At 41.4% G+C, this 27,485-nt stretch overlaps 1 protein-coding gene across 1 annotated transcript in view; it reads left to right on the top strand.

Annotated features, from left to right (window-relative positions):
- Positions 1 to 622: 622 nt before the first annotated feature.
- EEIG2 (EEIG family member 2) overlaps positions 623 to 27,485 on the top strand; it is a 45,078-nt gene continuing 18,215 nt past the window's right edge. The window contains exon 1 of the mRNA XM_070939332.1: positions 623 to 884. Within this exon, the coding sequence (XP_070795433.1) occupies positions 736 to 884 (149 nt within the window). The 5' untranslated portion in view covers positions 623 to 735. The remainder of the gene's footprint in view (positions 885 to 27,485) is intronic.

Genomic DNA, 27,485 nt, shown 5'->3' with positions numbered 1-27,485 from the left:
AAACCTCACCATTTCTTTTACGCCTAAAACCCCCGCCGCCTTACGGGGTCCTACTGCAGCTGGCGGGCAAGGGGAGAGAGAGAGAGAAACGCTGCTAAGGATCAGCGCCCGGGGATTCTCTGGCTGGCGCGCGCCGGACCGACCGACCGACCGCGTCACCTTCTCACCCCCGGGAACCTTCGGTGTCGGCTGGAGCCGGCAGGGGCGCCCACCCCGAGAAAGGGGGGAAGAGAGGGAGAGCTCTCCTGTCACTCGGCGGGCTCCTCGTGACTCAACGCCGCAGGAGGGCAGGAAAGAAGCCGGTCTTGGGAGAGACCGTCCCTCCCCCCTCCAGAGAGCCCGTGCGGGGAGAGAGGAGGCGGGCCGGTTTGAACGTGGCCGGGCGGTTTGTGGCCGGCGTCTCCTTCGCTCGTTGGGGCGGGCGCACCAAGACGCATGTCGTAGCAGCGCCCGCGCCGCCTGCCTGGGTGAAGACAGCGCGCGGGCGGGCGTGTTTTTCTTCCCTCTCTCTCTCTCTCTCTCTTCGCCCACCCGCCTCCTGCTGCTTTTCCTCCCGCTCCTCCCCTGCGTTGCCTGGTCACAAGGGCCGAAGAAACGACGGCTGTGTAGTAATGGAGGAGGCGGCGGGGGGTTAAGCAGAGACAAGAAGACGCCCGGAGGGGCGCTCCCCTTCGCCCTTGGCGGCGAAGGCTGCTTTATCGCGGCGCCTCTTTTCTTTGCCCGCCCCTGATTCGTATGGCTTTCATGATGATGAAGAAGAAGAAGTTCAAATTTCGCGTGGAGCTGGAACTGGACGAGCTCTCCTCGGTGCCCTTCGTCAACGGGATCCTCTTCTGCAAGGTGCGGCTGCTGGACGGCGGGAGCTTCAGCGGAGAGTCCTCCAGGTAGGAGAACCGCTCCGACTCCGTTAGCCTGGCCAGGAGCGGGGGAGGACGGGGACTGCTAAGAGTCTGGCGGAGCCTCAAGACACCTGTTCGGCTTTGCCAGCTACGAGGAATGCAAATTCGGGGTTGGCTGGGGACAAATAACAACATAGGCTATTGCTGCTTTTTTCTCGCTCGCTGCTAAGTTGCAAAATCGATTCTCCCCCCCCCCCCAGACCTGTAGACCCGCGAACCTAGGGAAACAAACCCGCTATCTTAAGTCAAACCCTTCAAATCTTCATTTCCCGGATCTGTTTACAGCCCCAAGACTGAGTTCACGGGAAAGCATCATCTGTCAATAATTGAGTGGCTCTGACGCTGCACAGGGCATCTTTTCTCTCTCTCTCTCTCCACGTTTGGATAGAGAAATCTCCTTCCCCCAAAGGGTTAAACTTCACCGTGGGGATTCCTTAGAGGAGTGGTTGTGTGGTTTCTTGACAAATGAAGCTCTAGTTTAAGGAAGCCATGACCACACCTGTATTTCTTTAGCATAATTGCAAACAATTCCATAGTGTCTCCAAACAGCACAAACCTAAAAATAATTGTATTATCTCATTAACTCCAGAATAAGTCCTCTGGTAGATGTAAGACGTCATATGAAATACAGTAGAATTTCTCCTGCTGGAAAGAGTTAAAAAGTGAGGTTCATTACTCAAAGCTGATCTTTTTATCCATCTATTTCTTTATCAAATCAAAATAAGGGAAAGTCTTTTGCCTTGTTTTATGTAGACAAAAGCAGTTATCACGCCAAGAGATCAACAAAATAGTTATTAATTGGCTTCAATATACTATACAATACTATACAACTCAGATTCTGAAATCTCTCACTGAATATCGTAATGTAAGGTGTACATTATTATTTAGATGGCATATAAATGATGGTTTGGAGTTTTGAAACTAATAATAACAGACTTCAGATTTCCAATATTTCTAATTTGATTTCTACAATTTCTAATACTAACACAAATATATCCAAAATAGTACCTGTAGATGATGGCCCATAAAATCACCAGGAGTTGAGCTCATCTTGAGTAGCCTTTCACTTTTAATTGAGTAATGGTTAGGGAACTCATAATATGCTTGGTTTAGGAGCTTGACTCCTAATCATTTCAGTAACTCCTTCATCTATTTGTATTGGCAGCAAAACAGAAGTGGTTTGACATTTCATTTTTCCTCAAGATTTTTTTCCCAAGTTAGCATTCTATTCAGCTATTTCCTGGAATCTCCATCCAATTTTGCTTAGTTTTTTGAATTTGACAAAGTGTTGCTAACTATGTGGGTACTATAGTATGTGCTCACTGGCTTATGTTTGTAAAACAGAGGGTTCTATTTATTATATTTTATATGCATAAATACTTTCTGTTTCATTAGTATGGGCATGAGTGTAAATTACATGGCGTTTTCTTGTTGCAATATATGAAAATGCACACTGCTGAGCCAGAGTTACATTTTATTAGCCAATAGCTGTGATATATGTAATGCAGCACAGTAAGTCCAAACAGAAAGATTTAATTGTCCTTTGACATATATATATCAGAACTGTCATTTCTTTGCATTCATAAAGTGGAATGAAAAATGGAGTTAGTAGTATATTAGTTAGTATATATAATCTCTCCTTTCCCCAATTTTCCCGAATGAAGAAAAATAACAAAGAATAAAATACTAATGTTGCTGGCCAATGTTTCTGTGGCCTTACCTTCTTTGCCTTCTACGTTCCTTAGGCTGACACAATAGCTAAATTTTATACCAGTGGTCCCCAAGATTTACAGCTTGGGGGCCCAGCCAGGGGGAAGAGGGGAACCTGCCCACCGCTTGTGTAAGTTGAGCTGCATGCATGCACGCCACCCCCGCCACTCACATAAGTCAAGCTGAGTGCCCGCTGCCCAGCTGCTCGCACTTCCCAGTTCTGAACAGGCCATGACCTGGTAGTAGGCCATGACCCAAAGGTTGGGGACCGCTGTTTTACACAACCACACATCTACAGCTGTATCACAGGAACTGAAGAGATGAGACAAACCAAGCAATAGCACACGTTGCTTGACATTCCTATATTTAAAAATGCAATTTCCCTGTTGGTGGATACAATGCCATTGAATTGACATTTATTGCAATGGTATCAACAATGGTATGAACATTATCCTGTGATCAACAAAGAGATAATCTTGCCTTGCAGTCAGGATTAGTTATTTCTGTTAGGGAGAGCATCACAGAAGAAGTTGAAAATTGTAACCTATGTCTGTAAAATATAGCATATGTCACATAACAGAATTTTCAATTACTATGTTTTTTTATTTTATTGTTGGGTAGAAATAAATAACCTAGATTCAACTCCTTACTTGGTTAAGCACCCGAGGGGGAAAGAACTAAATATTTGTATAGCATTTTGAACAGAAAACCAGTATTTTTGTAATTCTCTTTTAAAAGTCAATGTGCTGTGAGATCTTAGAGTGCAGTGTAACTTGGCCAGAGAGAATTCATATAGGAGGCAAAATTCATATTAGTATTCTTTTAGAAAATGTTATTAAATATCTTATTGGATTGCTTATTTATTGTTTCCAGGTGTGAATTAATAAATGCATATAGTAATTCTGTTCTCATGGAAGAACAATACTGGCTTGGTTCTTGGTGGTATTTACTGCCTCTGGTCTTAAGGCAATATACCTTATTAGCTGCTAGATAGCAATCATTATCAGCCTTTCAAAGTAGACCATACTATAAAACCAATGCCATCTAATTCATTGTAAAGCATTAGTAACAGAATCTTGCAGGTTTGAATGTACTTCCGCCCCTTTCCTTCCCTTCCCTTCATCTTCATGTGAACTAAAGATGGATTTGTCTGAAACAGTTACTTTTCATTCTTGGCCCATGTCGCTTTTATCTGATCATCTCCTTGGTAATAGCTTTTCTCCTGTTCCTCAAGGCCATTCCTCTTCCTCTACAATACCTTGGTGGAAGAGGTATCTACATACAGTATACAAGCTTGAAATCTTCCTGAATGGAGTTGGTTGGCCACTAGGTGACATAAGATGATGGACTCTATGGGCTGTTGATCTGATCCAGTAAGACTGTTGCATATTGATATATTCTTGTATAATTCCAGTGCATAGGAAGGCTTTTATAAATTAAAGGTAAAATCTAACTCAATGGAAATTGAAACTGTTTCCAACTATAGAAAACGAACCAATCTAATATCTTACATTGATATATTTAACAAGTATATCCTAGTATTTAAGGGTTAACTTATGTTAACATGGCTTTTCTTTATGTAGCAACACTAATACCATTCCTTATAAATGTTTGTCCCAATATTTTTGTTTATTTTGTTTTACATTACATATTCCAGTGTCATTATTAATTTCGAATTGTGGATAGTATTTGGCTAAGATGCTCTGGTGGGCCTTCTCTGAATGGTTCTACATTTAATTCCTCACCTGTTAATTTTATTTGTTTATTTTGCTGGTCTCAGTCAAATTAGTTTCCAGAAAGGAAAGCAATTTTATATTCCCTTTCCCCTTTTTTACTACTTACGCAATTAGAGAATAACAAAAAGAAATAATAGGTTCAGTAGGTTTTCATGTTTAATAGTAGGCCGCCAATTGGTTGAAGGTTTAGATTCAAATCTTGATCTAATACCAGCATTTTAATATTTATTGTTAATTTGATTTAAACCATTAACTATGATAACCATTTTAAATATTTCATGCTTTTAGTTCAGTCCTCACAATATCACAAATATATTGCTTGTCTTTTAAAATGCCATGAAATATTGTTGTTTTACACACACTGATAAATAGGTTTCTGGAATAGAGACAATTTACTTTATCACTTTAAATATTGCTTTTTAAAATGTTCTGTTGTAATATTCCAGCCAAACTACTGATTTAAGTATATGTTTATCTCTTAATCAATATCAACTCATTCTGTGAGTGAGATGGGCAGTCTCCAAATATGATAAATCAATCGATCAATTGAAGTATTTCTCAGCTTTAACTACATCATGTCTCAGATTTTTATCTTGATGAATTATGTTAGCCTTGCATCAACAGCAGATTTGCAGTGTTACTGCAAGCTGGTCTTTTTGGAATAGAGTATATTTCAGTTATAAACAGATGCTGGACTCAGACTGCCAAAAATTCTCCAGAGCAAGGAGAAATCTTGATATCTCCCATACATATTCTGGATAGCTGGCTTTTTGTGTGTGAATAGATGGCAGAAGCCATTGAGGTCAGTTGCAAACAACTTGTATTCTACCAAACCCAGAGACATTAATATAGACTTTCATGGACTTAATGTTCAACCAAACCTTATCTTTTGAATCACTCTGGACTTTACTCCCCTCTCCCCTTTTACTGCTTTCCATTAAGAAAAAAAAATTATAACTTTAAATTTCTGTAAGATTTTTTTTCAGACTACACAGAAAAAGGGTGATTACCATATTGATTTTAGAAAGTTTTAAATTGATTAAGGGCTTAAATGGACTTGATTTAAGACTTTGAAGCTGATTGAAAGGACACTTTCCTGTGGAAAAATCCTATTGTTTATCCTTTGAAACAGAAAAGATGACTTGGAAAGTTGGACACTAGAAGGCACCAGATGGCTACCTTAAAATAAACGTTTGATGAATGGGTGCTGGAAGTTTTGGAATTTAACTCCTTAGTAAAATCAGAAGTATTCTTGAAGAGGAACAACCCCCATTGAATAAAGCTGAAATTGACTTACAAGTGGATATAAAAATCACTTTCACCTATGAGAAAGTGATGGAAATAATGGATTTACAAATTAAATTTCATGAAGATTTAAAAACTTAGAAAGATATACAAATAATAAATCCAAAGAGCAATGTGGATGATTTTATTATAATGCATTTGCTGGAGTTACCACACTGGAATTATAAAAGGGGCCAGACAAAGATAACAAGACCTTTAAGAGAAGAGACCAAGAAAATACAAGAAAGCAGCCATTTGAGGGTTTTTTGAGGAACTTAAAGGTAGTTGGGGAAAAGAAAAAAGAATACAAAATCAGTTTATTTGATCAAGGTTAAAATAATGGGTTCTATTTCTTGTAATGTTTAATTGTGGGGTTTTTGTGGGGAGGACTGTGATTATTTGAAGAAAAGAGGAAAATGTTTATTGGGTATAGTAGGCAACATGTTTGTAATACTTAAATTATTTCTAGTAATCCTTATTTGACTTTAGCTAATTAACAGGGAGAGATGAGGTTTTATAGATGGGCATATAGAGAATGGGGTAAGGGATTGAAGGAAACAGGATGGTGCACAATAATCAGATAAAAAACAACATATAAAAACAAAATATAAAAATTAATATATATATATATATCATAAAACCATAGGAGAGGTTGGATAAAATTGGCCACCTCAACAATGGAGCCATCTGAGCAAATCTGTAGTTGCCTGGGAACCCCAGGACTTGACAATATAGCTTGGTCTTGAGGATTTTTTGAAATATCAAAAGAAATGAAACTGATCTGTTCTGGGGAGAAGAATATTCCATAAAGCAGGCGCCAAGACAAAAAAGGCATGCCTCTTCGGGCCCACTAAATGAAGGTACCCACTAAATGAAGGTACCTACTAAAGGCATGCCTCCTGGGACCCACTAAAATAACACACCTAGTCTACCAGATCTAATTGGGCAGATAGATTCAAATGGGGATAGGCTGTCCCTCAGATGCCCCACTCCCATGCCATGAAGGAGTTTAAATGATAAGTTGAATTGGCCCAGGAAGCAAACTGGCAACCAATGAACCTCTCCGAGCAGAAATGTTACAATGGTTGTTCTAGGACAGTGATGGCTAACCTTTTTGCCATCGTGTGCCAGGAGACGGGGGGCAGGGGAGGGTCGCGCGCGCACGTGCCCACGCGCATGCGTGCGCAACCCCCTCCCCCCGCCGCTCCTGGCACATGATGGCCTGGTAGGCCCGTTTTTCTTTCTTACCTGGTTCCAGATCCTCTCTGTGTATCTGGGAAGGGCGAAAACAGCCTTTCCCACTCCCTTGGAGGCCCTACGGAGGCTGAAAGGGCCCATTTCCCAATTCTCGGTGGGACAGGAAGTGACATTTTTTGCTGTCCCCAGCCTCCAGAACCTCTCTAGGAGTCTTTAGGAGCCTCTCTAGGAATGTCTAGGAGCCTCTCTAGGAGTCTGGAGGCTGGGGACAGGAAAAACCGTCACTTCCTGTCCCACCGGAAGTCGGGAAATGGGCCCTTTCAGCCTCCGTAGGGCCTCCAAGGGAGTGGGAAAGGCTGTTTTCGCCCTTCCCAGATACACAGAGAGGATCTGGAGCCAGGTAAGAAAGAAAAACGGTTCTTCCCCACACCCCTCCAGGCCCTCCAGAGGCAGGAAACAGCCTGTTTCCCTACTTCTGGTGGGCCCAGAAGGCCTGAAAATCAGCTGGCCAGTGCGTGCATGCGCCCCAGAGCTGAGCTGGCGTGCCCACTAATATGGCTCTATGTGCCACCTGTGGCACGTGTGCCATAGGTTCGCCATCACGGTTCTAGAATTACACATAACTGCCCATGCAGTGGTGAAATCCAAATTTTTTTACTACCAGTTCTGTAGGCGTGGCTTGGTGGGCGTGGCAGGGGAAGGATACTGTAAAATCTCCATTCCCACCCCATTCCAGGGGAAGGATACTGCAAAATCTCCATTCCCCCCTCACTCATGGGAGAAGGATATTGCAAAATCTCCCTTCCCAAACCACTCTGGGATCAGCCAGAAGTGGTATTTGCCGGTTCTCCGAAGTACTCAAAATTTCCGCTACCGGTTCTCCAAACTGCTCAAAATTTCCGCTACCGGTTCTCTAGAACCTGTCAGAACCTGCTGGATTTCACCCCTGTGCCCATGCCACTGTATTCTTGTGCCAGCTAAAGCTTCTGAATACTCTTCCAAGGGCAGGCCCATTGCAGTAATCCAATCTGGAAGTGACCAGGACATGGGAGACTGTAAATAGGACCTATTTTTGTATTTTATCAATACAAAATAATCTTTAATTAAAAATATTTTAAAAAATAAACTCTCAGCCTTACATGGACATAACCAATTGCTAGGGAACACAAGCTGGAGAGTATTATTGCAATCAAATGTAGTTCAAGTGCATTCCATAGGCATCCAGCTGGTCACTGAATGGACTGTTGACATAGAATGGGCTAAATGACTTTTGTTCTGATTCAGATAATTTCTTATGTTCTCAAACCCATTGCATTCATTTCTTTAAGGGAACATATATGATGTGTATTTCCTAAATACAGTAGGCTTCAACCTCCAAGTAAAATTTTCATGTATTTATTCACATCTTTTTATTAAATATCCCCAATCACAACAACCGAATCTGAAAAGTTAACGGGTAATATTTTTAAAAAGGCAAAAAAATAAAGGTAATAGAAACAGTATGCCAATCCTGCTCTATGAACTAACAGTAAAAAGGTGACTCATCTAATTACTTTAATGAGATACCAAACCAAAGTGTAGAAAGTGATACTATTTTGTCACATTAAATATGAAGTTTCAAGATAGTCAGCATAAATACTGAAAAAAATTAAATAGTGTAAGCACTTTCTAATACAGATTTCCCTTTGCCTTTGCCAAATGCCTACTGAAAATAAAAAAGAAAGGTTATTTCCAAGTAAAATACAATTCACTAATTAAATATAGTTGTCCACCAGAAGCTAACCTCCCTTGCTCTAGACTACCAAAAAAATTGCTTGGGAAGTCACAAAATTACAGGTAGTTTGCCACTTAGCGACCATATAAAGTTAGAACGATGCTGAAAAAAATAAATTTATGACCAATTCTCATATTTAACTACTGTTGCAGCATCTCCAAGGTCACACAATAAGTATTTTTGCATTTTGTAACCAGCAGACCTTTGCAGTCGTACCAGCATCCCATGGTCACATGATCACCACTTGCATACTTCACAGCCAACTTCCAACAAGTAGAGTCAGTGGAGAAGGCAGCAAGTCACAATAATGTGATGTCTCAGTTAATGACTGCTTTGCTTAACAATGGAGTTGCCAGAACCAATTTTGGTTGATAAGTGAGGACTTACATGTATGTATCTAGTAGGTCTGTGCAGCATTTCAGTTTCAAAGAGAAAAATGGATTTCAGATTGTAGGAAGTCATGCCTAGCACTTTTTTTTCTGGATTGGGGTGGGGTGGGTAGCTGTGCAGGCCATGTATGTGTGTTCTCCTTAAAGTTAAAAAGTTGCTGTTGGAAATAAGAAGCAAAAACACATTTTCAGTTTTGGGCGTCTGGAAATTCCAGTGTATTTTGATGATTCATTTTTCTTCCTCCAATAACTCATAGGAGGACAAAAAACCCTCAAATGAATTTGAAGAATGATCGTGAAAGTACAACATGAACATCATCATGTAAATTGGAATCTGTTTATCTGATGTGTGTGCTGATTTAAACATTGCATTTCTAGTACATAGGAAGTTGACTCACAGTGGAATGTTTTCATCAACATGCTCTTTAGTGCAGTTGCCACTGACACTGTCATTATAGTTCATTGCTAGGGTAACCAATCAATATGAATGTAAAAACAGATTTAGAGGACAGTTTTAGAATGTACCAAATGTAAAACAAGAACTTGTAAGATACTTTTAAATATGAATGAATGCTCAAAGAAGTGAAGTTTGTACTCAGAATATGTTTTCAATTAGCCTGAGAGTGGATTCTTTTGGCTACATGTACTGAGTATTCTTTCAAAGTTTTTGTTGCAGTCATTAAATATTGTCTCTAAATGTTTTGGCTTTGAACATTGTATTTTAATGGCCAGAAACATATAAACTTTGGGGATATACTTGTGGGGAAAAAATTGATGCCTTAGTTCCGTGATGGCGAACCTATGGCACATGTGCCCAAAGTGGCACATGAAGCCATGTCACCTGACACACGCAGCCCTGCCTGTTTGTCTTCTGGATTTCTGGCTCGCATGCACATATGACAATCAGCTGTCCTTCGTGTGCGTGGCAGTGCCAAAAACCAGTGTGCGCATGCATGCCGGCCAACTGATTGTTGGGTGCGCATGCATGGCAGAACCCGGAATTTCGGCTTTTCCAGAGCGTGATCCCTTCATCCATGCAGCAATGCTGAAAACCAGCCTGTGTTTGCTCACCGGCCAGCTAATTGTTGGGCACGCATGCGCACTAAAACCTGGAAGTTTGGCTTTTCTGGAGCGTGATCCCTTCGCACGTGCGGCAGTACCAAAAACCGTTGTGTGCATGCGAGGCTCAGCTGCAAGGACACAGGTGTGGCTGCGCGAAGAACGTAACAAACAGCTGGGCCGGAGCCTCGGTGCATGAAAATCACGGGGCGAGGCCAGCACAGGGAAGGGGTGTGGCTTGCCTACTTAAAGGCATCTAACAAGCTTGCTAACAGACTTTACACCTCTGTTTTGCTGCTGAATGACCTCGTTGTCTGCCAGAGCCCGGCTGAATAAACCCAGTTTGCTTCCTCATGTGTGTGGCGTTTTCCTACTGATGTCAGTCTGGAGCTTGAACTTTTGAGACTCAAGGCCCGCAGGCTGGATCCACCCCATGGGGTGCTTAGATCTGGCCCACAGGGCCGCCCTGGAAACAACAAAGGACCAGCCTGTGGTGCCCCTGCCATCAAAAAAGGAGCTTGTGAGGGCCGCTTGTAGCCCTCCCTAGCTGCGTTTTCGCTGGCAGAAGATTGCAGGAGGCCGTCCCAGCTGAAAACGGAACTCGATAGGGAGCCTATTTTCGCTGGCAAAGCGCTCGGGCCACTACAGGCGCCCCTGACATAAGTGTCATCAAACTGGCCATGCCAACCCTGGTCACATCCACCCAGCTCCCCCGAAGTCAAATACAACCCTGATGTGGCCCTCAATGAAATTGAGTTTGACACCCCTGTTTTAAACCTTCTACATGCAGGTGTACAATACACTTTATTTAATTCATTCTGTGCATACCACAACCTGTTCCTCAAATTACTGATACTTAAAGTAAAGGTAATATTATACTTATTAATTGACTATTCTTCTAGGAGAATATGCAAATAAAAAAAATATAAGCTACTTAAAGCCATGAGAATAGGTGGCATACAGTGATGGGCTAATCAAAAGTAAAATCTTCACAATAGCCATTCTCATGATGGTGGGCACGGCAGTCATGCCTGGGGAGTGACACTGCCTTGCTCCAATGGGACCGAGTCTGCTGTAAAGTTCTTAAGTCCCGCCTCTTCCTGTGTAGTCCAGTTTTTCGACTCGGTCTTCTCTGGGACAGTCGTATCTGTAGTTACTCAGGTCATTTTTAGAGTATTTACTCTGCTTTTTTATTTTCTTTCTGGCTATTTCTGGTGGAATCTAGCTGGAGTGAGAAAGGCTTTTACCTGAAACCGCTGTGAGCCGCTGGAGCGGCTTCGGTCTGCCGGCTGGCAGAACTGTTTGGATTTTCCGCCCACGAGCTTGCTCCGCGGCAGTTGCTGAGCCCATAATTAATGTTTGGAGCCTTTTGGAGGTTTTTTGGAGCATTTGGAGATTTACGCGGGGGCTGTATGTTGCCTTAAAAAACTTCAGTTCTACAGCTGATTGGTGGGAAGTATTTACCGCACCTTTATTTGTCGCGCCAAGCCGGATGGCTAGCGATCTCAACTTTCTCCAGGAGGCGACCACAGCAAGTATTGGGGGGCTTTCTTCTCAACTTGGCTTCAGTGCCTTATTGATTTGGTAGCTGAAACAAACCTTTTGAGCTGTTTGGGGGGCTTGTTTATATTTGTGCAAATACTTGAAATTTTGAACGAGCTAGATTTTCAAAATGGCCGATGCTATTGCCTCCAAGGCTTCTCGCAAGTCATCCCAAAGGAATGAGTCGCATGGGCCTGACCCAGGGGAGGGTAGTTCTTCCCAACTTCCCCCTTCTTCCAAAGTAGCTCGCTCTTCTGTTTCTAAGGGATCTAAATCCTCTAAAGATGAGGAAAGACGCCACAGAGCCATGGAAAGAGCTTTTAAAAAGGCTCAAGCTGATAAGAATAAAGCCCCAGGCCTACCCCAGGCTTCTCCCCTCTCTGTAGTGGCTCATTCCACTGCCGTTCAGGCTACTAGGCCCCAGCCATCTCATACTCCTTCTGTATCTCCAGATAGATCCTTGCATGGTGATGCAAATCTAGCAGATGCTTCAACAGTTTTTCCAGAGTCCACAGCAGAGTGCAGCCTTAGTCAGGCTGAAACTCAGGATATTGCTCTGGCTGCTCCAGCTCAGTCAGGTTCTGAAGCTGTGTGTGTGTGTGTGTATGTGATCATTCTACTCCTGCCCAGGATTTTAAAAGTGTGTGTGTGTGTGTGTGTGATCATTCTACTCCTGCCCAGGATATTCCAGGAATTTCTCCTGCTCTAGCCTCCATCATTTCTATGGCCATCCGCCAGGGCATTGCTGAAGGTCTTCATCAGCAGGCTCCTTCTGAGGCTTCAGAGGTGCAGAGTCATCATGGCCATTCTCATAGGCATCAAGAGTCCAGAGATACAGTAACTCATCAAGAAACTCATGACTCTCCTCACTCTGACAGTAAGGGTTCACTATCTGAGGGTGAGATCATTCCAGATCAGGAACTTTCTGAGGATGAAGGCCTAGAGCCAGACCAACCTGCATTTGTGGGCCTATTCAAACCTCAGATGTTTAGATCCTTGTTGTTCAAACTTCAAACCACTACACGTATGGGTGTTCCCAGTTCTAATTCTGGTTCGTCTTCCTTGACTTCTGATCCAACGACATCTGTTTTTCTGGAACCCACTGTCCATACTGAAGTTGTTCCTGCTCCCAAGCTGTTTTCAGACGTAGTTCAAAGACAATGGGCCTTCCCAAGTACAGGCCCTTTTCCTAATTCTCTTGACAAACGCTTCTATCACTTGGCAACTGATTTTTCCAATATATTGCAGGTTCCCTCTGTGGATTCTCCTATAGTAGCTTTGTCTTCATCGTCTCTGGTTTCAGGCCCAGCAGAAGAGGTCTTACGCCCGGAGGACAAAAGAGTGGAAAGAAACCTCATTAAAGGGCATCAGGCTTCTTCCTGGGCTGTGCAAGCTTCATCTGCTGCTTCTTTCTTCAACCGTGCTACCATCCTGTGGCTGAAGCAACTCCAGGAGAGAATTCCAGCGGCTGATCATAGATCTCACCAGGACTTAAAACAAAATTTTGGCAGCTGTGGAATTCTCTGCAGATGCCACTCTCAATGCAGCTCGATTTTCTGCTAAGGCTATTGGCTCTTCAGTGACGTCTAGGCGTCTCCTCTGGCTCAGAAATTGCCAGGCCGATCAAAGAGCTAAATGGCGTTTGGCTTCTTCCCCTTTCCAGGGTGACAAGTTGTTTGGGGCCCCTCTAGAACCCCTCCTAGTTGAGACTAAGGGCTATTGTAAAATCTTACCATCTATCCCTAGAAGGTCGGAGATTTGTCCACAGACTTCCGTTCGTTTGGGATCCTTTCAGGGCCACGACTCCAGTTTTTACCAGCAACGTTCCCATCGTTCCTTTCATCCACGAGGATCTCAACAGCAGGACTCTCAGGTCAGACAGGGGTACAGGTTCTCCTCCAGGAGACCGTTCAGAGGCTCCAGAGGCCGGCCTTTTCACCGAGCCCGTTAATTCTCCTCCTGATTCTAGGATTGGGGGCAGGTTATCCTTTTTTGCTGACATCTGGGATAACACCGTTTCAGACTCCTGGGTTAAAGATACTATTCGATTCGGCCTAGCTCTTGAGTTCCTCTCCAACCCCCCCCCCCAATTGTTTTCTGCATTGTCCTTGGACAGAACCAAATGTGCTCGTGTAGATGCGGCCATTGACCACCTTTTACTAATCAAGGCCATCCAGCCTGTCCCTTCTCTCCAATGGGGTCAGGGATTCTATTCCCATTTATTCCTACTGCAGAAGGCTTCGGGGGATGGAGGGCTATTGTAGATCTAAAATCTTTGAACTGGTATATCATTTACCACCGATTCAAAATGCAATCTCTCCACACTATCCTTTTAGCAATTAGAGAGGGAGATTTTATGTCCTCTATTGATTTAACGGAAGCTTATTTACATATCCCTATCCTCCCTGCCCATTGTAAATTCCTCAGGTTTTGTTACAATGGCAAACATTACCAGTACAAGGCCCTTCCAATTGGTTTATCTTCAGCACGTAGGTCGTTTACTAAAATTATGGCGGCCCTTATTTCTCACATTTCCTCCATCCCATCAGGATGGGATCCCATCCCATCATCCCATCATTTTTTACCTGGATGATATCCTCATCCTTTCCCAATCTGAGCTTCAGGCTCGTCGAGACGTTGCCACATCTCTTGATATTTTGAGGGCTCACGGTTTTTCCATTAACTGGAAGAAGAGTCATTTGGCTCCTTCTACCCGTCTTTAGCACCTAGGGTCGGTAATTGATACGGTGTCAGCTAAAGTTTTCCTATCCCAGGATCGACAAGATAGTCTCAGTGATATGGCCCTCTGTTTTGTTCAATCCCGGTCAGCTTCCCTACAGGGCTTGTCTAGCTTGCTAGGCAAGATGGTGTCCTGTTATGGTATAATACCCTGGTCTCGTCTTCATAGCAGGGAATTGCAGTGGCTTCTTCTGCCTTACCAGCGAAACATAAACAATCTCTCAACCTTCCTCCTTCCTCTGCCCATAAACGTCGTCAAGTCTCTCAGATGGTGGACACCCGCGAATGTCTCCAAGGGCTGCTCGTTCCTGGAACCTCAACGATTAGTCATCACAATGGATGCCAGCCTAGTAGGTTGGAGAGCTCATCTGGAGACGCACATGATTCAGGGCAGGTGGTCCCCCCCAGAATGCGACCTCAACATAAACCTCCTAGAACTCAGGGCAATCTTCCTTGCCCTTCAGGGATTCCAGGCCCAAGTCCAGGGCAGGGACATTCTAGTCCTCACGGACAGCATCACTGCCAAAGCACAGATAAACAGACAGGGGGGGACCCCTTCCCGAGCTCTTCTACAGGAGTCTCTTCATCTGGGGCTCTGGGCCGAGTCCCATCTGGTGTCTCTCAGGGCAGAACACATTTCGGTGGTGTCCAATGTTCAGGTGGACTCCCTCAGTCGCAATCCAATCGACCCGGCAGAGTGGAGTCTACACCCTCGTCTATTCCAGGAGCTATCCAGACGGTTCAGCGACCCTCAGGTGGATCTGTTCACCTCAGCGCTCAACCATCAACTGCCCCATTTTTTTCCTGTTTCCCCGCTCAGGGAGTGGAAGCAGTCGACGCCTTATGCAGCCCGTGGCCACAGGGAGTTCTTCTCTACGCCTTTCCTCCGTTTCCTCTTGTAGCCAAGGTGATCCGGAAACTCATCAGGGAGAGGGCAGAGCTCATACTGGTGGCGCCCCATTGGCCTTGGCATCCTTGGTTCGCAGACTTAGTGTCCCTGTCGGTAGCCCCTCTCTGGAGGATTCCCGCCGGACAGGTGTCGCTGCTACAAGGACAGCTGATTCATCCAGATCCTCAATCCTTCCAGCTAGCCATCTGGAGATTGAGCATGCCTCTTGACCTGAGCTCAGGTCCCACCTGAGGTCATCGCAACCATTCAAGCCTCTCGCCGCGGATCTACCACTCGTATTTATGATGCCACATGGAATGCTTTCTCCAAATGGTGTAGACGGCGCAGTATTGTCCCCACCTCAGCATCGGTGGTTCAAATCCTTGGTTTCCTGCAGGAGGGCTTTTCTTCAGGTCTCTCTCCAAATACTCTACAGCGTCAGGTATCCGCTATTTCATCTATTCTGTCTTACTCTTCAGCAGTCCCTCTGCCTAAGGATCCTTTAATTCACAGTTTTTTACGTGGAGCTGCAAGCCTCCGACCTACAGTCATTTATTTATTTATTTATTTATTTATTCGATTTGTATACCGCCCTACTCCCGAAGGACTCAGGGCGGTGAATAGCCAAACAATAAAATAACATAGACATAAAAAATTTAAAAACCAGATAAAATCAAATTAAATTATTTTGGCCCAGACAGATTAAAACACCCCAATAATTTAAAAACAGATTAAAATTTACATATTTAAAAGGGAAGAGATTAGGCCAAGCCCGCCTGCTGGAATAAAAAGGTCTTCACAGCGCGGCGGAAGGTGCGCAGATCCGGGATCCTCCGTATCTCCGGGGGGAGCTCATTCCAGACGGTAGGTGCCCCCACAGAGAAGGCTCTCCCCCTAGGGAGAGCCCAGTCATCCACAGGTTCCCTACGTGGGATCTTAACAAGGTATTGTCAGCCCTCACCAGCCCTCACCAGACATCCCTTTGAACCTCTTCGGGAGGTGGACCTCAAGTTTCTATCATTCAAGGTCTCTTTCCTGGTAGCCATAACCTCAGCCCACCAGATTTCAGAATTGGCGGCACTGTCAATCCGTCAGGATCTGTGTATTTTTCACGCTGACAGGGTGGTCCTGCATCTGGATCCGGCGTTTATCCCCAAGATCAACTCAGTCTTCCACAGATCGCAGGAACTTGTTCTTCCCAATTTCTGCCCGTCGCCGCAGCACTGGCTAGAAAGGGCATGGCACACTCTAGACGTTTGCAGAGCCCTCAGGATCTACATTACCCGCACGTCTTCTTTCCGTCGCACAGAAGCCTTATTTGTCGCCTTCCAGCCCTCGTCCATAGGCACCAAGCTGTCTTCTTCGGCCATTGACTGCTGGATCAGAGCTACCATAGCTACGGCGTATTCAGTCCAGGCCTTACCGATTCCCCGGAATATTACAGCCCATTCCACAAGGAGCGCGGCCACATCGGCAGCCTGGTCCACCAGGGCTCCCCTGGAGGAAGTCTGCAGGGCGGCCACCTGGTCCTCTCCTACTCCGTTCATCCGGCATTATCGGTTGGATGCCTACGCCTCGGCTGATACGGCATTTGGACGGAGGGTGTTGCAACGAGTATATCTGGAGATTGCTTCCCGGATCCAGCCTGCTTCCACCCTATAGGACATTGGCTTTTGTATGTCCCAGGCATGACTGCTGTGCCCACCGTCATGAGAATGGGCGTTGGTCTTGCCTGATATGCCCTTTCTGTGATAGATGGGCATGGCAGTCATCCCCTCCCTGTTGGGCCGTTCCCGGGCATGGGGGTGAGTGGCAGTCTCATATATTTTCTATTTTTCCAGACACAACAGTCTGCTGATCTACCTTGTCTCAAAACTGGACTACACAGGAAGAGGGACTTAAGAACTTTACAGCAGACTCAGTCCCATTGGAGCAAGGCAGTGTCACTCCCCAGGCATGACTGCCGTGCCCACCTATCACAGAAAGGGCGTATCAGGCAAGACCAACGCCCATTCTGTGTGTGAGAGAGAAATCTATAAAAGCTGTATATAGTTTTGCACATGATTTGGAAGCGTATTTTTCTATCAGATGTTGTGGAATAAGAACACAGTCAAAAATAGAGCAGCCGCTTCTAAATCTAGCTTGTTCCTTGGTTAATGTGTTCTCTGTGTGAAAATGTACTTTCTTCTCCCCTAAAAAAAAAATAAAATAAAACTATAGTTAATTTGTTGTCATTATTTTATTAAACGGAATCAAGTTAGTTTTTCCACTGCACTGTTTCCTGATTTACCAAAGCATTATTTGTGCTCAGAAAGCTTTTTCCCTCGATCTCAGTATTGATTATCACATTTGTTACTGTAGAAACTGTGGTTTGCTATAACCTATATTTCAAGATCCACATTACATCAGATTGTTAATAACTGGCTGCCAAAAAGCCAGGTATAGGGGTGGAGTACTGTTATTGTTGTTGTTGTTGCTATTTTAAAAATCTCAGTTGGCTTTCCACAGATGTTATTTTCTTCTGTCTTAGAAAAAGGTTTTGGTTCGTGGGTGGATGTATTTTCTACACAAATTAATGCACTTGAGTGGTCACTAGGAAATTCAAGATAGAATAAATTATTCATAATCTGGATATTCAGAACCTAATTAACAACTCTCTCTTCCATTACAGAAATGGAAAAGATGCTCTGAATGTTTTGTGCTTGAGTAAAATTCTGGGCAGCTTCTTAATATTGTAAATAATATTTCATATTCCATATCCATAAAATTTTAGACAAACTGGATAGAAGGGTGTGATAATATTGCTCAGAATAATGCTTGGTCCTTTCAGTTATTTGAAATGAAGGTGCATTTATTTTCCAGTAGAATATTTTCTTACTTCTCATTTTAAAAACATTTGCATGTGAACTGAATGGTATAACTATTCATCACAGAGAAATACAGGTAGTTCTCAATTTACAACAGTTCATTTAGTGTCCATTCAAAGTTACAACTCACACTGAAAAAATGACTTATGACCATTTTTCATATTTATGACCATTGCTGCATCTCCATGGTCATGTGATCATTCTATAACAACTATGGCAAGAAAGATTGTAAAATGGGATAAAACTGTTAGTTGAAAATACCTAACTTGTTCTCTGTAAATATGTGTATTTGTATATATGTTATTATGTGATGTCATTATGTTCCTTGCCATTGGTCCCTACTTACCTTTTGCTCCTCCTCCTCTGTATATAAGCCGTTGCTCCTGTCAGAACCTCAGCTGTCCAAATGTATTCCTGAGGAAGACAAGAAATAAATACCTTTGTTATAAGAAAGGCTTCAGTCTCTTATATTGGGCCTGACCAGAAAAATTAAACCAGTAACAAATTGGTAGCAAGAAGATGGTTTGGTAGGCCCAACCAAACATAAAAATGCAAGAATCACAAAAAGACAAAAGAAGACCTGCCACTAGATATATAACAAAAAGAATGGCAGCCCAGCTGACTCCTGACAAAAACACACTAATTGAAAACATGAAGAAACACATACAATTACAAGAAAATGAACTGCTAACACAAAACAAACAACCACTAGCTGGAACAGAAGACACCCCCTCAACCTCAAACAAAGAAGGTGAAGTAAAAAGAAAAATACTAGAATTAATAGAAACAACTACAGTTGAATCAAATCTGCTTGTGAAAATCCGCAGCATGATAAACAACCACGGAACAGCAGCAGATAACGAACATAATAAACAAGAAAAATCCAAGGTAAGAAAGTCAACCCCTGACTATAAAAACAACACTGAAGATGGCGATAGTTTCCTGCCTTTTTCTTGGCGGCCATCTTATCTATCTAATACTCCCAAAATGGCCGACCAATCACTAAAGGAATCCCAAATCTTAAACTACAAAGCAGGAAACAAAACCTACCAAGAAAATGCCTACCCGAGTCCAGAAATAAATAAAAAACAACTGTTTAAACAATACAGCACTCAACCTACTGAACTTGAAATAGATAATGCCATACAGGTGTTGACTGCAGCATTCGGGACTAAACTAAAATACCTAACAAACAATCAGAAAATGAAAAAGAACATTCTAAACTAACACCTATCAAAAGTCAAAAGGAAATAAACTATCTAAAAGAAGACCTAGTCACCCGAGAAAAGACGCACTGGCAACCATACTTACCTGCCGAAGAACACCTTACTGAGCGACCCGACTTCATCGCCAATGACGGCCCGCTTCGAGCTCCGCTTCCTGACCGCTTTGAAGAACATGGCCGACAAGCCTCCGGTGGCTTTTTCTTCGATCGCCGCAACTTCAGAGTCTCCCCGACAAGCAGGACAGCATCCCAGGCATTCTTCAGTCACCAGAGGCCCTCCGGAAACAAAGCCGAAGAACAGAAGGCCGACTGGGACTTCATCCCGGGAGCTGCAGGCACAGGATCCTCCCTCGTCGACTGCTGGGGAAGAATGAGGACTGAGCATGCGCAGAACGAACCTGCAAAGAAAAAAGAAGAAGACATAAATACAAGTCAGTACAGATCCAACCAGAACATAGAGATAAGTAAATACAGACATGCATCTACCATACCTAAGCCTTATTGCGAGTATGCTAAGGTCTTAAACCATGGACAGCTCCTGAACATAAATAACATCTCACAACACTCAGGAACACTATCTACAGACTTTATAAAATTAAAATTAGATGGAAGCAACTTAATGGAATGGAGCCAGTGTTTACAAATTATATATTTGAGAGAAAATGTTTTATTTTTTATTGATAATCCACCAGACAAACCTTGGATTTATGAAATAGACTGCCTCCATCATAAGGCTTATTATATATTAATTGCTTCTATTTCCCCAAGTATCCTTCCTAGTATTGAACATAATCTAACCGTATCTGAAACATACCAAAAATTATTTAATTTGTTTTATAGCAAAAGTGTAGCCACAACCACTAAAATTTCAAGAGATTTCTATTCTGCCAGACTAAAACATGATACATCTATGAGTGAACATATCCTGAATCTGAATGCAACCAGAGCAGATCTCATCCAAAGGGGGGAAAATATTTCTGATAACACTATGAAAAGCATTATAATCAATTCATTAGACCACAGCTGGGATAACTATATTACTTTAATTGATAACTTAAGTTTAGAACAAATTACCTTAGAAAACCTTACCAATAAACTTATTGCTGAAGACAGACTTAGAAAGGAACGATATGCACAACAAAGGGAAGGTAGAAACCAAAAAAGGACAGATTTTAGAGTCAGAGACAGATACCCACATGAATGCTCAATATGTGGATCTGAAAGACATCAAAAAAGAGACTGCCCCAAGAACGCAGGATATAGTGATACATATCATCACAAAGATAGAAGAATACATTTCTTAGATAGAACTTCCCCTGACTACAGATATAAACGCAGGGAATCACCACATTCTAAAGAAAAACAAATGTACAGAAACAACCCTAGGGAAAACAAAAAAGGATCACTATATGGAATAAAAGACAATGATACATCAACATCAGATTCACTCAACACTTGGCTCATCGATTCTGGAGCCACATGTCACACAACTCACAATAGAAAAATATTAAACAACTTCACAGAAAAGGAATATTACATAAAAGTAGCAAACCAAAATGAAGTCCTAGTAAGAGGAGTAGGTGACACGCATATAAAAGGTATAGGAAAAATAGAGGGGGTGCTATTTATACCCGAAATTCCAAATAATATATTGGCAACTCTAAAATTAAGCATAGAAAATGAAGTAGAGACCACATTCAAAGGTGGAAAAGTATTTATGACTAAAAACAACAGAAACATTGGCAAACTGTTCACAAATGAAGGACTAACATATCTACTACCACAAAATAACGAATTAATCTATGCTAACTATCAACTAAAAAACAAAGAGGCAAAGACAGATAGTCATGAAGGGGGTAATAATAATATACCAACTGCTGATACTAATATATCAGAAAATTTACACAATGGAAAACCTATACACGACAACTGTACCCATTTACTCCACAGAAAGCTAGGACACGCAAGTTTCCCTGTCATACAGAAAATGTTAGAATGTTCCGAAGACTTAAAAATAAAAAATTGTAAACATTATTTGGAATGCTCCGTGTGCAATTCATCCAAACTCAAAAATAAACCTAAGCCCAAAAAAGCCACTCGCACCACACACTCAATTTTTCAGCTAGTTCATATGGATGTTGTAGGCCCAATGAAACCTTCAATTAAATATAGGAAAAGATACTTTCTAACCATAGTCGATGACTACAGTAGGCTTGGGTTTGTGTACACCCTTAATCACAAAAGTGAAGTTTTCAAAAAATTTAAGGAATTCTTTAAAATGGTAGAAACCCAACATAATATTAAAATTAAACAAATAATGACCGACAGAGGGTCGGAATTTTTATCCAACGAATTTTCAAATTGGCTAAAATTACAAGGAATATTGCACTTTAAATCTTGTCCCTTCTCCCCCTTTCAAAATGGAGTATCAGAGAGAAAAAATGGTTTGCTACAAACCATGGTTAAATGTGTGTTAGACGATGCTGGTTTAAGCCAATCATTCTGGGCTGAAGCCCTTACTTATTCCAATTATACTCTAAACCGCTTATGGTCAAGTACACTCAACAAAACCCCATATGAACTCATGTATGGCAAAAAACCAAAAATTGGACATTTACACGTATTTGGTGTAACTGCTGATGTATATGTACCCACACAATTGAGGCGCAAAGGAGAGAAAGTATCCGAAAGACTAATATTTATGGGGTACGAATCAGGAACCAAGGGATATCGCTTCATTGATAAAAATAACCATTTCATTGTATCCAGATCTGCCGTGTTTCATGAACACGCGAATTGGTCAAAAATACACCTCAACGAGATATATCCAGAATCAAAAAACACTACACACACAGACACAGAACATTATTCAACAGATACCAACCCCAAAATTATAACAACAAACTCAAATACCCAAAAATAATTAATGATGAATGGAAGAAAGGACATCCCACATTGAAAGTAGACCAATTAACTGAAAAAGAAACTAAATATATGCATAGCAATGAACAACCCCAGAATAGACCCATTAGATCTAATAGGGGTACAATCCCTAAAAGATTAGATGATTACGTACTATCTATCCAAGCTAAATATCTGACTCCCAATACATATGATGACATACTCAAATTACCTCTAGAAGAAAAAAATAAGTGGGAGGAAGCAATGAAAAAGGAGATGGATAGTTTGAAGGAACTAAATGTATACTCACCACAGATCTACCCACAGAAAAGTCCCCCATTGGCACTAAATGGATTTTTATAATCAAAGAGCTAGAAGATGGTAAATTCCTATATAAAGCTAGGTTAGTAGCTCAAGGTTTTGCCCAAAGATTTCCTGATGACTATGAGGACACATACTCTCCAACCGTTAGATCAGAAAGTGTGAAGACAGCATTGGTATTAGCTTCCATCTTAAATTTAGACGTATATCAGTTTGATGTACAAACTGCTTATCTACATGCTGATCTTGATAAAGAAATTTATGTAAAAGCACCCCCAGGAAAGAATACAAAAAAGGGAGAGATTTGGCTATTGAATAAGAGTCTTTATGGATTGACTTCCGGTTTCCTTGTCTTCGGCGTCGGCGGTGCTCTTTGAAGCTCCGCCAGCCCCGCCGCCTGTAGAGCCGCTTCGAGACGAAGAAGCGGCTCGAAAACTTCTAGATCCTAAAGGATTGAAGAAGAGAGATCGCAGGGCACAGGTTGAGCCCCTGTAACCCCCCAGGGAAGTTTCTGGGGAGAGAACAGGCGTGGCTCCCTTCCAGCCTGCTGAAACTCCGGGCGACGTGGGACGATTCTGCCTTTGCAGAACAAGCCGGCTGCAGGAAACTTAAAGCGAAAGAACCGGCTCTAATAAACAGCGAAACTACCTGAATCCTGAAATTTGGAAACGCAAGTATCAGCACTTTATTGACTTTCAATTTGAGAAATGTGAGTGAGTGAAAGTGCTTTGGAAAAAAAAATATGGCGCCTAGCCTCAGAGTTAACGAGCCAGTGAATGTGGATTGGTGAAGTTATCTTGTTTTGTTACAAAGTTTCCAAGTTGCTACAAAGTTGCCTTGCTTGTTATAAGAGAAACAACAATTTCTCCCCTTTTAATACTGGACTTTGCTTTATTTTAGTCTTTATTTGATCAAATCTGGGGGACTTTTTTAGAAGTCTTTGTGCAGGAGGGAAAGGAAAAGGAACTTCCCTCTTTAGAAAAACTAGATCACGAGCCAGGATGGCTTCAAAGAAGCAGGAAGGGAAGGCATCAGGGGGGGGATCCCCCACACACAAACATGAAACGCAACCTCCCCCTGCTCAACAGTTACAAACTCAGAAAAAAGAATTTGATGTGGGAGATTTAAAAGAATTTATTTCTAAAACTTTGGATGATAAATTTCAAAAATCCCAACAGGAGATAGATGATAAACTTCAAAAATCACATCAAGAATTTATGCAGGAAATTAATGAAGTTAAAGATATGGTGAATCAGAATCAAAAAAAGGTGACCAAAAAAATATCAGAAGTGGCGTCTGGCCTGGTAGAATTTATTGGGAAAGTTGATTTTAAAGTTGAAGAATTTAAATCAGAAGTTAATGTTAAGATGAAAGACAATGATTATAAAATTGATGAAGTTGACAATAAAATGCAGAGAATTGAAGATGAGATTGTTATGATACAATTTCGGGCGATGGAATTTGCCATACGGCTTCGGGGAATTCGAGAGGAGGAGAGACAGGATTTGAGACAAGTTTGCTCTGAAGCCTTGGCTAAGATTTTACAAGCTAATCCTGATTTGGTATTTCATAAAATAGATAAAATTTACAGAGTGAACTCTTGGGTGGCCAGACAAAGACAACTGCCTAGAGATGTGGTGATATATTTTACTGATAGAGAAATTAGAAATCATATCCTGCAAAAATCTTTTCACACTTCTGTACAAGTGGGGGGTTCACGACTTGAAATTTTTAAAGAATTACCTCCTAAAATGCTGAAAGCTAGAAAAGAATTTGGTTTTCTTGTTAAGGAATTGAAAAATTTACAGATACCCTTCCGGTGGGACGCACCAGCTGGGATAATTTTTAGATACAAGGGAGAAGGATATCGGTTGAATACCGTGGAGAAGGCACAACATTTTTATAGTACTATACTTAAGGAAAGAACTCCATCTCCACGTACATCTACAGTTTTGGAGATTAAGGAGAGTGAAGAGAGGCAATTGAAAGAACAGTCTAAGCAGGAATTAGAAACAGTGCAAGGTGCAGAAGGAGGTTTTCTGAGTGAGCCCTTGCTGGATTCTTCTCCAATTTTGGATTTGATTCAGTTGGCTGAAGTTAAAGATCAACGTATAACTAGAGCTCAATCCAAGCTATTTAAACAAAAGCAACAACAACAACAGGAAAGACAAGACAAGAAGGCAGTTAAGAGTACCGTACAAGAGAGTGGCGCTATGGGAGGAGCGAGATCGAAGCTTTCGGAGGAACTTCAAATATATTGCTCCGCGCTCCAGAAAGAGGCTGATGACCTTTAAGTGTCTATCTTGGAATGTCAATGGGTTGAATTCAGCACAGAAAAGGAAGAAATTATTTACATATTTGAAACAATTTAATAATGATATAATATGTTTACAAGAAACGCATATAACCACTCAAGATCAAAAATATTTGATAAACTCAAAACTAGGAGCACATTTTATATCTTCAACTTCGCAGAAAAAGAATGGCGTGGTTATTTATGTAAATAAAAAATTAACAGCGAAAGTTATAGAAGCAGATCAAGATGGTAGATTTGTAGCAATTGAATTGCTTACAGCAAATGGCCAAATTCTTTTGATTGGAATTTATGCTCCCAACCAACAACAGGACTATTTTTATAAGATGTTACATACTAAAATACTGCAATGGGACTATAGATCTATTTTAATTATGGGAGACTGGAATGGAGTAATTGATTCTAAACTAGATAAAAAGAGCTTGGCAAAGTCTAGAATTAGACTACCACAGACTTTTTTTGATATGAAAGAAGATATGGAATTAAAAGATGTTTGGAGAATACATAATTCAAATGTATTGGATTACACTTTTTTTTCTGATAGACATAGATCCTTTTCTAGGATTGATTTTATCCTGTTGTCAAATGATCTACTTGTTAAGACAAAAAGAACAAAGATTTTTCCAAGAACTTTGACTGACCATAGCCCTGTATGGATAGAAATTGAGATGGATAAGGTTGAGAGACGTTCTTGGAGATTAAATGAGAACTTGTTTAGATATGAAAAAAATACAATAGAACTTAAAAAGCATTTGAAAGAATTTTTTGAAATAAATTTGAATAAAGGTACTCCAATTGAAATTGTTTGGGACGCAAGTAAAGCTTATATGAGAGGGGTACTTATCTATATGAACTCTAAACATAGACAGTTTCGACAAAAGAAAAGAATTGAGTTGGAAATGGAAATAAAGAATAAAGAACAGCTATTTATTAAAAATCCAACAGATGAAAGAATTCGAAGTGCTATAAAACTTTTGAAAGACCAATTTCAAATGCTTATGGCGGAACAAGTTGCAACAAGTCTACAATACGCGAAGCATAATACATTTTGCAACGCTAACAAACCGGGCAGATGGTTGGCTTACACATTGAGGAAAAAACAAAGTATACGGACTATCGATAGTATTGTTATTGGCGGGAAAGAAATCTTTCAACAAAAATTAATTAAAGAAGCTTTTGTGGACTATTATACTAAATTATATGCTAAAGAAGAGGTGCAGAATGGACTTATAGAAAAATATTTAAATGATAAGAGAGTTACAAAAATTACTGATCAACAAAAGGAAAGAATGAATTATCCCATAACAGAGGAGGAGATAACAGCAGCAATTAAACAGTTAAAAACAGCCAAAGCTCCTGGCACGGATGGTTTGACTGCAGTGTATTATAAAACTTTACAAGCTGAAATGGTGGGACAACTTAGAGATTTATTTTGTAACATTCAACAAGGGGGTAAAATACCCCCATCTTGGACAACTGCTTATATATCTTTGATACCAAAAGAACAAGTTGGTCCTAAAAAACCAGAGAATTATAGACCAATATCTCTTTTGAATACAGACTATAAAATTTATGCGAAGGTATTAGCCAACAGGTTGATGCCAGTAATCCAAAAGGTGATTCATGAGGACCAAGCGGGATTTATTGAAGGCAGATATATGAAGGACAATGTAAGGCAAGTAATAGATTTATTGGAATATCTTGATAAGAATAAACAGATTCCTGCAGTGCTGGCTTTTTTGGACGCAGAGAAGGCCTTTGATAGAGTGGATTGGAATTTTCTACTAAAGACTTTAAAAAAGATGGACTTTGGGGACCAATTTATACAGGCGATCTCAGCAATTTATCAAGAGCAAAAGGCACAAATTATTATTAATGGAAGTTTGACAACAGAGTTTAAAATTGAAAAAGGAACAAGACAGGGATGTCCGTTGTCCCCACTTTTATTTATTTTAACATTGGAAGTCTTGCTAAACACAATACGGGACTCTAAAATTTTGAAAGGCATAATGATAAGGCAAGAGGATTACAGAATAAAGGCATTTGCAGATGATCTGGTTGTTACCCTATCACAACCAATGGAATCAATAATCTTGATGAATGACATTATACAAGACTATGGTAGAGTCTCAGGCTTTAGACTGAATTCAAAAAAGACTAAAATGATAGTTAAAAATATGACACAAGATCGTAAACATGAGCTTGAAAGGAGGGCAGGTTTTGAAATTGTACCTAAGGTAAAATATCTTGGAGTTCAGGTTGCAGAATCAAATTTGAAATTGTTTCAAAATAATTATGAGGCGTTGTGGCGAGAGGTCCAGAAAGATATGGAGACTTGGAAAAAGCTGCAACTGTCTTTACTTGGAAGAATAGCAGCAGTTAAGATGAACATTTTGCCAAGATTTCTGATTTTGTTTCAAATGATCCCGGTGCTTAAAAGTGATAAACAATTGAAAGTTTGGCAGTCTGGTGTGAATAAATTTGTCTGGAACGAGAAGAAGCCGAGAGTGAAACTGAAAATTATGCAAGATGTTCCAGAAAGAGGAGGTCTTAAACTCCCAAACCTACAGTTATATTATGATGCGGCAGCTTTAACTCTAACAAGTGATTGGTTTGGAAGTAAAAAGACTGGAATACTG

The sequence above is a fragment of the Pituophis catenifer genome, unplaced genomic scaffold, assembly GCF_029215685.1.
Source record: "Pituophis catenifer annectens isolate HBS135680 unplaced genomic scaffold, rPitCat1.0.hap2 SCAF_3, whole genome shotgun sequence".
Classification (NCBI taxonomy): domain Eukaryota; kingdom Metazoa; phylum Chordata; class Lepidosauria; order Squamata; family Colubridae; genus Pituophis; species Pituophis catenifer.
Note: the sequence above shows the minus strand (reverse complement) of the source record. Positions and strands in the feature narration are given on the sequence as shown.